A 14591-nucleotide genomic window follows, 5' to 3' on the forward strand; every position below is an offset into this window, starting at 1 on the left:
ATTTATATATACACATTTTATTGTAAGTTATAGTATACTTTATGCATTGCACTGTACTGCTGCCATATAACAACCAATTTCACAACATTGTCAATGACACTAAACCTGATTCTGATTCTTGTCATGCAGTTTAATATAAGGAATAAAGGTGTAAGCTTTTTTCTAAATGGGGGAGTGAATTTAGAAAATGCAAAGGGACTTTGGAGTCCTCGTGCTGGTTTGCATAAAGGTTAACTTGCAGGTTGAGTCGGTGGTGAAGAAGGCAAATGCAATGTTAGCATTCATTTTGGGAGGAGTAGAATATACTGTAAAAGCAAGTATCTAGTACTGAGCCTTTATAAGGCATTGGTCACACCACACCTGGAGTATTATGAGTAGTTTTGAGTCCCGTTTCTATGAAAGAATGTGCTGGTACTGGAGACGGTCCAGAGTAGGTTCATGAGAATGGTCCTGGGAATGAAAGGGTTACGATATGTGGAGCCTTTGATGGCTCTGGGCCTGTACTCGCTGGAGGTCAGAAGAATGAGGGAGGATCTCATCGAAACCTATCAACCATTAAAAAGCCAAGACAGAGTGGACATGGAGCGGCTGTCTCCTATAGTTAGGGATTTTAGGACCAAAAGGCACACCCTCAGAATAGTAGGTCATCCTTTTATAACAGAGATGAGGGAGAATTTTCGGCTGAAATCATCGTGAGAGACAGTTTGTTGATGACACGGTGTAAGGGTTAAAAAGAGCTTGGGTGCTTTCTGGACTTTTTGGCCGGCTGCAATCATATCGATCTATTAGGCATTCAGCCAAGGCAATAGAAAGAAGGAATGTGCAAGCAGAGCAGCGTTGTGTGAATGGACAGTGCCAGGCGAGAATAGATTTCAGCAAGCACAGGCGGAGCTTCGAAGTACGTTTCTATCTGTTAGTACAAAGCTAGTGCACTGAGAATGGGTCTATAGTCAGTGGTATGCGTGAGGTAATAGAACTTCGAGGAACCTCCAGTCTTCCCGATAACCACATCTGCACAAAGTGCACCGAGCTGCAGCTCCTTAGAAACAGTGTTAAGGAAGTGCAGCTACAGCTGGTTGACCTTCAGCTCACACGAGAAAATGAGGAGGTGATAGACAGGAGCTACAGGGAAGTAGTCACCCCTAGGTTGCAGGAGACAGGTACTGGATGACTGTGAGGAGAGGGAAAGGGAACAGGCAGCCAGTGCAGAGTACTCCTGTAACCATTCCCCTCAATAATTAGTATACCACTTTGGATGCTGTTGTGGGTGGGGGGAGGGACCACCTACCAGGGGGAAGCTGTAGCAACCTGATCTCTGTCACTGAGTCTGTCTCTGTGGCTCAGAAGGGAAGGGGGAGAAGGGGAGTGCAGTAGTGAGTGGGGATTCCATTGTTAGAGGAGCAGAAAGCAGATTCTATGGACGTGGAGGGAACACCCGGGTGGTACGTTGCCTCCCAGGTGCCAGTGTCAGGGATGCCTTGGATCGGACCCACAGTGTTCTAAAGGGGGAGGGTGAACAGCCAGAAGTTGTGGCACATAGGTAGGAAATGGGAGGAGGTCCTGAAGAGAGAATGGCCAGAAAGCTGAAAAGTAGGACACTCAGAGCAGTAATCTCTGTATTGCTGCCCGTGCCATGTACACTGAGGGTAAGAATTCGATGAATTAGTAGATAAATGCATGGCTGAAGAATTGGTGCAGGGGGCAGGGGTTCAGATTTATGGATCTTTGGGATCTCTTCTGGGGAAGGTATGACTTATACAAAAAGGATGGGTTACACCTGAACACAAAGGGCGGGGGGCAATATCCTTGCGGGCAGGTTTGCTAGAGCTGCTGGGGAGGGTTTAAACTGATTTGGCAGGGGGTGGGAGTGATAGGGCTGAGGATGGAGCAGTTGATATACAAGTAGATTTAGTGTGTAGTGAGACTGTGGGGAAAGATAGATAGATGTTAGGGCAAAATTGTGGTCAGTAGGATGAGTTTAAGTGAATATTTTTTTAAAAACTGAATACAGGACCGAAGATGTTATGTTTGAAAGTACACCGTATACTGAATAAGGTAGACAATCTTGTAGCACAGTTAGAGATAAATTTCATAAATACCAAAGCTACACCTGGAGATTTGTGTTCAGTTTTGGTTGCCCTGCTATAGGAATGATGTTATTAAACTGGAAAGAGTGCAGAAAAGATTTATGATGTTATTAAACTGGAAAGAGTGCAGAAAAGATTTACAACGATGTTGCCAGGACTTGAGGGATTGAGTTATAGGGAGAGGTTGAACAGGCTAGCATTTTATTCCTTGGGAAGCAGGAGGCTAAATGGTAACCTTACAGGAATTTATAAATGTCGGAGTTTGTACGTTCTCCCCACGACGTGTGGGTTTCCTCCGGGTGCTCTGGTTTCCTCCCACGTTCCAGAGACAGCCGGGTTAGGGTTAGTGAGTTGTGGGCGTGCTCTGTTGGCACTGCAAGCATGGCGACACTTGCGAGCTGCCTCCAGCTCAATCCTCTGATCTGATCTGATGCAAAACAACACATTTCACTGCATCTATGTTTCGATGGACATGCGGTAAATAAAGCTAATCTTCTAAAATCATGGGGGGCTTAGAAAGAGTGAATGCACTACAACTTTTTCCCAGGGTGGGGGAATCAAGAACGAAAGGACACAAGTTTAAGGTGAAAGTGTAAAGGTTTAATAGGAAAGTAAAGGGCATTTTTTTTTGACACAAAGTGTGGCATCTCTGTGGAATGAAAGGCCAGAGGAAGTGGTTGATGCACAACAACAGGTTTAAAAAGATGGTTGGACAGGTAACATGGATAGGAAATTTTAAAGGGATATGAACTGAATGTGGGCAAACAGATAGATTCGATACTTTATTGATCCCAAAGGAAATTACAGTCTCACAGTTGCATTACAAGTACACATATGGCAGTAGTGTAGATGGGACATCTTGGTTGGAATGGATCAGCTGAGCCAAGGGATCTGTTTCCATGCTGAAGCTCTCTGTGTCTCACGTGACTAGTGATATAGGGTCTCACCATTTTCTGGTACCAGGCCTCGGCTTCGGCCTTGTTCCTGGCAGTGATTTCTGCATGCTGCCGCTTTACGTCCTCAATTATGTTCCTCATGTCCAGCTGTCGATTGTTCCTCACCGTCAAGGTGACGGCTGCCGACTGAATCTGGGACTGAAGCTCCAGGATTTCCTGTAGTTACACAGAGTATGTCATACAGGCATTACCACCTGCCTGCCTGTCTGTCTGTTTCTCACACGCGCGCGCACACACACACACACACACACACACACACACACACACTCACACCCTTCCTTGCTGGGAGAGTAAAGCTCCCTCTACACTTTTCTATCATGCTCTCCCAGAGTCAGACACAGAGTGAAGCTCCCTCTACACAGTCCCATCACACACTCCCAGGATCAGACACAGAGTGAAGCTCCCTCTACACTGTCCCATCACACACTCCCGGGGTCAGACACAGAGTGAAGCTCCCTCTACACTGTCCCATCACACACTCCCAGGGTCAGACACAGAGTGAAGCTCCCTCTACACCATCCCATCACACACTCCCAGGATCAGACGCGGAGTGAAGCTCCGTCTACACTGTCCCATCACACACTCCCAGGGTCAGACACAGAGTGAAGCTCCCTCTACACTGTCCCATCACACACTCCCAGAGACAGACACAGAGTGAAGCTCCCTCTACACTGTCCCATCACACACTCCCAGGGTCAGACACAGAGTGAAGCTCCCTCTACACTGTCCCATCACACACTCCCAGGGTCAGACACAGAGTGAAGCTCCCTCTACACCGTCCCATCACACACTCCCAGGGTCAGACACAGAGTGAAGCTCCCTCTACACTGTCCCATCACACACTCCCAGGGTCAGACACAGAGTGAAGCTCCCTCTACACTGTCCCATCACACACTCCTGGGGTCAGACACAGAGTGACGCTCCCTCTACGCCATCCCACCACACACTCCCAGGGTCAGACACAGAGTGAAGCTCCCTCTACACCCTACAACCACACACTCCCAGGGTCCGACACAGAGTGAAGCTCCCTCTACACTGTCCCATCACACACTCCCAGGCTCAGACACAGAGTGAAGCTCCCTCTACACCGTCCCATCACACACTCCCAGGGTCAGACGCGGAGTGAAGCTCCGTCTACACTGTCCCATCACACACTCCCAGGGTCAGACACGGAGTGAAGCTCCCTCTACACTGTCCCATCACACACTCCCAGAGTCAGACACAGAGTGAAGCTCCCTCTACACTGTCCCATCACACACTCCCGGAGTCAGACACAGAGTGAAGCTCCCTCTACACTGTCCCATCACACACTCCCGGAGTCAGACACAGAGTGAAGCTCCCTCTACACTGTCCCATCACACACTCCCAGGGTCAGACACAGAGTGAAGCTCCCTCTACACCGTCCCATCACACATTCCCAGGGTCAGACACAGAGTGAAGCTCCCTCTACACTGTCCCATCACACACTCCCGGGGTCAGACACAGAGTGAAGCTCCCTCTACACTGTCCCATCACACACTCCCAGGGTCAGGCACAGAGTGAAGCTCCCTCTACACCATCCCATCACACACTCCCAGGGTCAGACGCGGAGTGAAGCTCCATCTACACTGTCCCATCACACACTCCCAGGGTCAGACACAGAGTGAAGCTCCCTCTACACTGTCCCATCACATACTCCCGGAGTCAGACACAGAGTGAAGCTCCCTCTACACTGTCCCATCACACACTCCCAGGGTTAGACACAGAGTGAAGCTCCCTCTACACCGTCCCATCACACACTCCCGGAGTCAGACACAGAGTGAAGCTCCCTCTACACTGTCCCATCACACACTCCCGGAGTCAGACACAGAGTGAAGCTCCCTCTACACTGTCCCATCACACACTCCCAGGGTTAGACACAGAGTGAAGCTCCCTCTACACCGTCCCATCACACACTCCCGGTGTCAGATGCGGAGTGAAGCTCTCTATATACCGTCCCATCACACACTCTCGGAGTCAGACACAGAGTGAAGCTCCCTCTACACTGTCCCTTCACACACTCCCAGGGTCAGACACAGAGTGAAGCTCCCGCTACACTGTCCCATCACACACTCCCGGAGTCAGACGCGGAGTGAAGCCCCCTCTACACTGTCCCATCACACACTCTCGGAGTCAGACACAGAGTGAAACTCCCTCTACACTGTCCCATCACACACTCCCAGGGTTAGACACAGAGTGAAGCTCCCTCTACACCGTCCCATCACACACTCCTGGTGTCAGATGCGAAGTGAAGCTCTCTCTATACTGTCCCGTCACACACTCCTGGAGTCAGACACAGAGTGAAGCTCCCTCTACACTGTCCCATCACACACTCCCAGGGTCAGACACAGAGTGAAACTCCCTCTACACTGTCCCATCACACACTCCCGGAGTCAGACGCGGAGTGAAGCTCCCTCCATACTGTCCCATTGAGTAGGTGGAGTATGGTTGTTTGCACAGCAATGATTAGGTATGCTACTGTATAAGAGCTATGTTGAATCTTGAACTGTAAAGCAGGGCAGCAGAAGAGGAGGTCATTTGGCCCATCATGCTATACTTTCCCATTACATGTTCTTCATTACTCTTGCCCCGTCACAGCCGTGTCTCTGATCCCCTTTGGATAGTTCCCTTGGATCTCAGTAGCCGTTGTATCACCGCGGCTCGCTCCATGAAACAGCCCCTCCCCTCCCCTGAGACTCTATACCACCCTCCTGACCTGTGTGATGGAGGAACAGCCATCCCCCAACTCGTGATGTTTTAACGAGACCCACCTCGGCATACAGCTGCTTCAGAAACTCGATCAGGTTGCTGAGGTATTCCAGCTTGGATTCCAGCTCCACCTTCTGGAAGTACGATTCATCCACTTGCTAGAGTCAGATTGATAGAAGAATAGTGTCTTGGATGGACACGGCACATAGTCAGGCCCTTCGACCCAAGTCCATGCTGTCTATGGTGCCCACCCAATTAGATCCTATTTCCTGCATTTAGTCTACCTCCCTCCAAGCTCCACCTCTCCCCATGTATCTGTCCAAGAGCTTCTTCAATGGTATTGCTTCTACAATAGTACCTGCCTCAGCCACTCTCTTTGGCAGCTCATTCCATACATTCTCCATCCTCTGAGTGGGAATAGTTACCCCTGATGTCCTCAGGTCAATCCTTCCCCTCTCACCCTAAACCTATGACCCCCAGTTTTGGACTCCCCCCCCCGCCACCCTGGGGAAAAGACTTTTACCGTCCATCCTTATCTGTGCTACTCATAATTTTAAACATTATGCGTAAGCTTACTCCTCATTCTCCTACATTTCAGAGAATAAAGATCTCGCTTGGCCAACCCATCTCTATAACTCAGCACTGGTCCTGGCAACATCTTTGTAAATATTATCTTCACTTTTTTCAAGTTTAACCACTTCTTTCCTATAACAGGGTGACCAAAACTGCAACAGTGAGGCCTCACTAATGACTTACGCAATTGCAACATGATATCCCAGCTCCTGATTTAGTCCTGGTGCAGTGATAGAGAGTCAGTGCGTAGAACATAGCACAGTACATCCACATCCACTTCATCTCTTCTAATAATAATCTGAAATATTTCTATAAGGTCGCCTCTCATTCTCCTATGTTTCAAGGGATAATGGCCAACCTCTCCCTATATCTCAAGCTCTCTAGTCCTGGCAACACCTTTTCTACACATTAATCATGTCTTTCCTATCACGGGGTGACCAAAGCTGTGTACAGTACTCTCTGTGGGGCCTTAGCAGCAACTTGCACAGCTTCCTGGCCAGTGGAAAGAACTAAGTGATTGGGCTTCAGCTGACAATGCTTGTGGATCTGGAATTTTTTCATGCACGTTTTGCAGTGGTGTGGACAAGAGTCACTGTTCCACTACCCCCGGCTGCTCAGTCTGTGTCCAACTGTCTGTTCGATACCCCAGTCCATCCTTTCCAGCCCACTGTGAGCTCTCGGACTTCTCCCTCGCTATCACTCTCGACTCATTGTTTCAGCAAAGGATCATCCCTGCCAGGTCCAGTGACACCCAGACAACAGGCGGACCCACTCTCTACAATTCACTACTTACTGACTACAGGCAGACCATCTCGACACCTGAAGACCCTCTCTACAGCTAACTGAGTACAGGCAGACCATGCTTAGATGCTTTCTGCACCTGACTGTACAGGCAGATCATGAACAGCTCCCTCTACCCTCCACTGACTACAAGTGAACCATCATGGACAGATCCTCACTACACCCAATGGTACAGGCAGATCACAAGCAGACCCTCTCTACACCTGACTGGTTACAGGCCAGCAATAAACAGGTCCTCTCTACACCTGAGTGTACATAGATGGACTTTCTATGCCTGTAGACCCTCTCTGTACCTATCTGACTACAGGCCAACCATGAACGGAGCCTCTCTCTGCCCGACTGCAGGCAAACCAGGAACAGACCTTCTCTACACCTGACTGAGTACAGACTGACTGAACAGACTCTCTCTACACCTGGCTGAGTACAGACAGACTGAATAGACCCTCTCTACACCCGACTGAGTACAGAGAGAGTAAACAGACCCCTCTTTACACCTGACCGAGTATAGGCAAGCTGAACGGACTCTCTCTACACCCGAATGAGTACAAACGGACTGAACAGACCCTCTCTACACCGGACTGAGTACGGGCAGTCTACGAACCATCACCCACTGACCACTGACCTTCTTGAGGATGACAAACTCGTTCTCCATCGTTGTGCGGGTATTAATCTCATCCTCGTATTTTTGCTTAAAGTCGTCAACCATCCGTTGCGTATGGTTGATCTGTTCCTTCAGTCGGTCTCGCTCCCTTTCTAAGTCGGACAGCTGCTGCCTGAGCTTGCCGCAGAAGAGGTTGACAATCCTATCAGCATTGGACTTGTAGGTGTCTCCCTGTTGCAGGAGCTCCCAGCGTGTCTGCAGCACCTGATTTTCCTGTTCCAGCTTCCGGACCTGCACCGGACAAGAAGAGGCAAGACTCAGAATCAGGCTTAATACCAAAGGTTCATTTATTATCAAAGTACGTATCCATAAACAACTCTGAGATTCATCTTCTCCAGATAGCCACGAAGCAAAGAAAAGCAAAGAAAGTCGATCAGAACGAAACATCAAACCACCCCCGCACAAAAAAGAATGGCATCCCAATCATCAACCTCCAAACCCTCCTCCCCGCACAAAAAAAACTAACAACACGCAACAAGAACATCGACCCCCAAACCTCATTCCTGTACAAAACATAACCAGAATGTTGATCCCTAAATTCCCTACTCCATACAAAACACAAGAACATCGACCCCCAAACCTCATTCCTGTACAAAACATAACCAGAATGTTGATCCCTAAATTCCCTACTCCATACAACACAAAAGAACATCGACCCCCAAACCTCATTCCTGTACAAAACATAACCAGAATGTTGATCCCTAAATTCCCTACTCCATACAAAACACAAGAACATTGACCCCCAAACCTCTTACCTCAAACAAAACACAAGAACATCGATCCCTCAAACCCCCTACTCCATACAAAACACAAGAATGTTGACCCCCAAATCCCCCCCCCACCCCGCACAAAATACAACAAGGACATCGGTCCCCAAACCCCTCCCCTCTCACAACAAAGCAGAAAGGAACGGATGAGAATGCAGAACATAGAAACCATGAGTCTGAAAAAGTCCACAGACAGAAACACAATAGTCCAATCTATAAATGCAGAACCACGGTAACATTCTCCAACATCATCAAAGGAGAGACATACCACATCTGTCTACCCACCCGTCACAGCAAACTGCCACACAGAGATAGGCCGTGTGTAAACTTCTTCTCTGGCAGCAGAGGGATCGCATTAGCGATTAAAAGGCAGGCAGTTGGCACTGAACCCCTTTCTTGCCTTCTGCATTCACTGCCATGTCTCAATTTTCCTCAATGCCTTAATAGGTGATTAATATTCCCTTTAATTGGCTGAAATTGGCTCACATCTTGCCTCTAAGTTTCTACACCTCAATGCTGTTCGAGTACACACTAGCTTCCCAGAATCTTCTTGGAGCCAGCAAAGCACTGGATCACTGAATCAATCTCCAAACTAAACCACAGGCTCTAACAGTTCCAGAAACATATTTAAGATGAAAAACAGACGTAAAAGAAGTAAAATAAGCAGTCTTGTAGACCATCTGGAAGACGTCGACCTAGGGAATGTTGTATGCCGGTGCCATCTTGACATCACTGACATGTGTCATGAAATTTGTTGTTTTGCAGCTGCGGTACATTGCAATACATATTAATAAGAAAACAATCAATTGTAATAAGAAATACAGTATATGTATATATAAAAATTAAGTGGTGCAAAAAGAGAGCAAAAAAAAAGATAGGTTCATGGGTTCATTGTTCATTCAGAAATCTGATGGCGGACAGGAAGAAGCTGATCCTGACGCATTGGCTGTGTGTCTTCAGGCTGCTGTATCTCTGGCCTAATGGTTGCAATGAGAAGAGGACATGTCCTAGATGATGGGGGTCCTCAATGATGGATTCTGCCTTCTTGTGGTATCACCTTTTATAGGTCTCCTGAATGCGTGGGAGGCTAGTGCCCGTGATGGAGCTGGCTGAGTTTACAACTTCTCGCAGCTTTTTCCAAGTCTGTGCAGTGGCTCCTTCATATCAGACAGCGATGCAACAAGTTAGAATGCTCTCCAGGGTACATCTGCAGACCCCACCCTTCACTTCTCCCACCTATTCACACCCCGGCAGAATTGGAATTGGTTTATTATTGTCAGCTGTACTGAGGTACAGTCAAAAGCTTGAGTAACACAGACAAAATGCTGGAGGAACTCAGCAGGTCAGACAGCATCTATGGAAATGAATAAACAGTCAACATTTCAGGTCGGGACCCTTCATCAAGACCGGAAAGGAAGGGAGATGAAGTCGGAATAAGAAGATGGATGGAAGGGAAGGAGTATAAGCAAGCAGGTGACAGGTGAGACCAGGTGAGTGGAAAGGTGGGTGGGCGGGGGAGGGTGGATGAAGTGAGAAGCTGGGAGGGGATAGGTGGAAGAGGTAAAGAACTGAAGAAGGAATCTTATAAGAGAGGAGAGTGGACCATGGGAGAAAGGGAAGGAGGAGGAGAACAAGAAGGAGGTGATGGGCAAGTGAGAAGAAAAAGGGTGAGAGGGGAACCAGAATGAAAGGACAGGCGCGTTGTGTTTTGTAACTCCAAAGCATTAAACTAATTGTAAGAAAAAGATGGAAGCCCAAGAGAAAAGAGTCTTAGTTTTGCTTTTACTGTAGGGGAAGTGCTTATGTGTAACTTATGCCATGCACGCACCTTTACATACAATGAACTATTTAAGCAACAAAGAATGCTCAATCAAACAATATATTTATAAGACTAGTCAAATATTACTTACAAGGGGGATCACTCTGCTTGGCAGATGAGTCTAGAGGCTGTCAAACAATCTCAGGTTCTGGGGTGTTGTAGAATTTACTCTGGACTGCAGGAGGTGACACTGACACCTCTGGTCACCTTTCTCCTCTAACAATTAACTCTGCTTTCCTAAACTGATTGATGTGTCGTCTCCAGAAGACATCAGACGCTCTATCCTTTGTGTAGGAGAGTGGTCCATTTCTGTCCTTAATTTTCCAAGTACCCATTTTTGATCATCTCTGTAGTCCCTGTTATATTTGTACAACTACATATCAATTAAATAAAAGCATGCACGTGGAGGTGAGGTTAACTGGTATATTCACTTTGTAGGGAGAGAACAACAGATTAGTGTGCATGGGTAACTTATCAGTCCATAAGTAATGCTAAGGGGAATTGTGGTGTTAAAAGAATAGATCCATTCCTTACACTTCCTCCCCTTTTAGATTAAAGTAACATAAAACTGTATATATAACAAGACATTCAATTTCCCTTTAATGATCTACGTTTGAATAAACATGCCTTCACAGTAACAGTCTTCTAACTAACCTCACTATACTAAAGGTTCAGTCTTTTGGGTGGCACTCTGTTACTTTCAGGATAGCACCTCTGGACCTCTGGAGTGGCATCATGTTTGGCAGGTGTCTTGTCAAAGGCAACTTTCTCTGTGGCAGGTGTCATATTGCTGTTGGTGACATGATCATCACTGAGTCATAAGTCTGATGGATGCAGTGTGTCCATCTTGCTGAATACAATTGACTCAGGTGTGTTCTTCAGCTGAGCATCCAGTATCTGGTCCACATGATGTCTCCATGTCTGATCTCCAACATCCACTGTGTACATCAGTGGTACAGTTCTTGTAGTTATCTTACCAGGTGTCCACTTGGCATTCTCATGCTAGGACTTCCTGTCCATCCTTGAAGCTCCTTGCTGATTTACTTGGCAACTGGCTGAACTGTTATTCTGCACTTTCCTCCATAGATCTGGATTCAGGAGGTTGACGCGAGATCTCTGGTTTCTGCTCATGAACGGCTTTGCAGGTGTTTGATTTGTCATCACATGAACAGAGTTCCACTACACAAAAAGGAAGTTGTCCACCTTGTGCTGTAGAGAAATGTCCTCGTTGTCCATAGCTTTATGGACTTCTTGAAGGTTTGGACAAACATTTTGGCTAACCCATTCATTGCTGGGTGGTGAGGAGCTGACTTGAAATATTTGATGTCATTTTTCTTCATGAGTACTCCGAACTCTTCTGACGTGTATTGTGGTCTGTTGTTACTCACTTATTTGTTCTGGTAAGCTATTTCTGAAGAAGGTAGTCCTCAGGGCAGAACAGTCTTTTCTGAGATGGTTGACTTTGTTGGTACTACCTCAGGCCACTTCGAATGAGCATCTACAGCAATCGGAAACATGGAATCGATGAATGGCCCAGCAACTGGTCCGCCTCTGCTGGGTCACAGAATGAAGACTTTTCTTCATTTGCCAACAATGGAAGACATGACAAGCTATCAATGTTGCTGTGTTGTTTGGTACCCTTGAACTCTTACCATAAGAGTGAGCAACCAAATAGCAGACGTCACTGGGATTCCCTTCCTGGGATTGAAAATGGATCCAAGGGGCTCGTGGTCTGCCGCTAGAATAAATTTCTGTCTGTAGAGGTAGTGGTGGAACTTCTTTATTTCCCATAGTAGACTAAGAGCCTTTTGGTCAATATGTGCATAGTTGCAGTCTGCACTCATCAGTGATCTTGAAGCAAGTGCAATCGGGCATTCAGATCCAGCTTTCATAATGGGTGCAATACTGTAGCAATATTTGGGAGAAACTGGTGATAGTGGTTTACAAGCCCCAAGTGTGTCCTGAGTTGTGACACATTTTCCAGTTTGGATGCCTGTAGCACTGCACCAGTTTTCTCTTGTGACTTATGTAAGCCATGCCTGTCGATGACATGTCCACAATATGAGATTTCATTCTTGAAAACTCACATTTCTCTCTCTTTGCACACAGACCAGACTCACTTAGCCTGGTAAGTATTTTACCAAGGTTCTGGAGGTGCTCTTCATCATTCTTGTCAGTCACAATGATGTCATCAAGGTAAATTTGTGTTCCTGGCATATCTTTGAGCACTTGGTCCATTGTTCTTTGCTGAATTGCTGGAGCTGTTGCAATGCCAAAGACAAGATGATTATTCTGGAACAGTCCCTTGTGAGTGTTGATTGTGAGGAACTTCCTGCTTGACTCCTCAGTCTCTGTTTGCAGATAGGCTTGTGACAAGTCAATTTTTGCAAATCTCTCCCCACTTGCCAAAGATGCAAAACTGTCTTCTTTCTATTCACGGCAGGGGATACTGCACAGTATTTAGCACCGGGTTGATGCTCACTTTGAAGTCCCCGCATATACGAACAGCTCCAGCCTTCCCTTTCTTGATCATCAGGAGAATGGACATGACCCAACTGCTTCACTCAACCATGGAGAGAATGCCAAATGCCTCCAAGTTCTGAAGTTCAGCATCCACTTTAGGACGTAGTGCGTAAGGCACCGGACACTTTTTATGGAATCTTGGTGTTGCTGGTTCATCCAGTTCATTTCTGGTCTTCATGCCTTTCAGTTTACCAATACTCTTCTTAAACACCTTCTCATTAGCATGAAGCAACTATGACAGTCTCTGGTTAGTGCTACCATTTGGGCTGTAGTTGCCTGTTGATGACACATTGAGAACTTTGATTGAGCCAGTCTAGTTGGATTTTTCTCAACCATTCACATCCGAAAAGCGCAGGCCCTCTACTTTTCAACACATAAAGCTCCAACTGCTGTGCTCTGCTTCTTTATGTCACATTCACTTTCAGTTTGCCTTTGGAGGACTTTTTCACCTGTGTAGGTCTTTAGCTTCACTGCAGTCATTTCTAATGGTAGCTTAGAAAGTAGTCTGTTGTAGTCAGGCTCTGGAATATAGACAAAGCTGACCCTGTATCCAGCTCCATTTTCAGTTTTACACCAGACACATCTATTGTGATCCACATGATTCTGCAATCTGCTTCAGTAGTGTTACGGAGTTCTAGGCATGACAGCTCACCTTTTTTCAGACTCTGTGTTGTCTGATTCAGTTTGACATCCAGTCACTTTATGCACTTGTTTAGGTTTGTGTTTGAAACTTTTCACTTGGTATAGTTTTTGTCTTTGGCTGTGCTTTTTGTCTGACTTACACACTCTCCCTATGTGACTTTGTCTGTGACACTTTCTGCAGACTTTTTCTTTAACCAACAGTCATTTTCATCCTGGGAGGATTTGCCACATCGATAACATTTTTGGAGTTTTGCAAATTTCAGAGACGTTTTGTGCATTTTACATTCTGACTTTTTTCCTGTGGTTCTGATGCTTTCTTTTCTGTTGTTTCCAATGGTATGGCAATGGTCAATGCTCGTTCTAAAGTTATGTCTCTTTCTGACAGTAGCCTCTTTTGAGTGCTTTGACTATGCATGCACATACAAGTCTGTCCCTTAATGCTTCGAAAAGTCCATCTCCAAAGTCACAGTATTGGGAAAGTTTGTGCAGTTCTGCAATGTATTCAGAAATGCTTTCATCCTTTAACTGTTTCCTTTTGTGAAACCTGAATTTCTCAGCTACTACTAGCAGTTTAGTGCTCAAGTGATTTTGTAAAGTTGCAGTAATTTCATTGAACATCTTGCTTGGTGGTTTTTCAGGAATTAGGAAGTTGCATAAAAGCCTGTACATTTTAGCACTCATTGCGCTAAGAAGTGTGGAGATTTTCTTTTCTTCATCCATGTTGTTCAGGTTACAATACTGTTCAACCCTCTTGATATCTGATTCTCAGTCCTTATTAGCACTATCAAATTTGTCAACTTTCCCAACTAAGACCATCCTCATGTTATTTTCAATTTAACTTTATGAGACTCCCAGCCTCCCGGACAGCCATGTCTGCACCCGATGCGTTGAGCTGCAGCTCCTTCGGGACCGGGTTAGAGAACTGGAGATGCAGCTCGATGACCTTCGTCTGGTCAGAGAGAGTGAGGAGGTGATAGAGAAGGACTATGGGCAAGTAGTCACACTGGGGCCTCAGGAGACAGATAAGTGGGTAAC

The 14591-nt window shown here is 46.5% G+C and overlaps 1 protein-coding gene across 1 annotated transcript in view; it reads right to left on the reverse strand.

Annotated features, from left to right (window-relative positions):
• The window catches only part of LOC140199872 (keratin, type II cytoskeletal 8-like), a 42638-nt gene that overhangs the window by 13381 nt on the left and 14666 nt on the right, over positions 1–14591 (reverse strand). Inside the window, exons 2-4 of the mRNA XM_072262383.1 lie at positions 7767–8036; positions 5833–5928; positions 3035–3199 (exon numbers count right to left, since the gene is read on the reverse strand). Coding sequence (XP_072118484.1) covers positions 3035–3199; positions 5833–5928; positions 7767–8036 — 531 coding nt within the window. The remainder of the gene's footprint in view (positions 1–3034; positions 3200–5832; positions 5929–7766; positions 8037–14591) is intronic.

This window comes from Mobula birostris, chromosome 6, assembly GCF_030028105.1.
Source record: "Mobula birostris isolate sMobBir1 chromosome 6, sMobBir1.hap1, whole genome shotgun sequence".
Classification (NCBI taxonomy): domain Eukaryota; kingdom Metazoa; phylum Chordata; class Chondrichthyes; order Myliobatiformes; family Myliobatidae; genus Mobula; species Mobula birostris.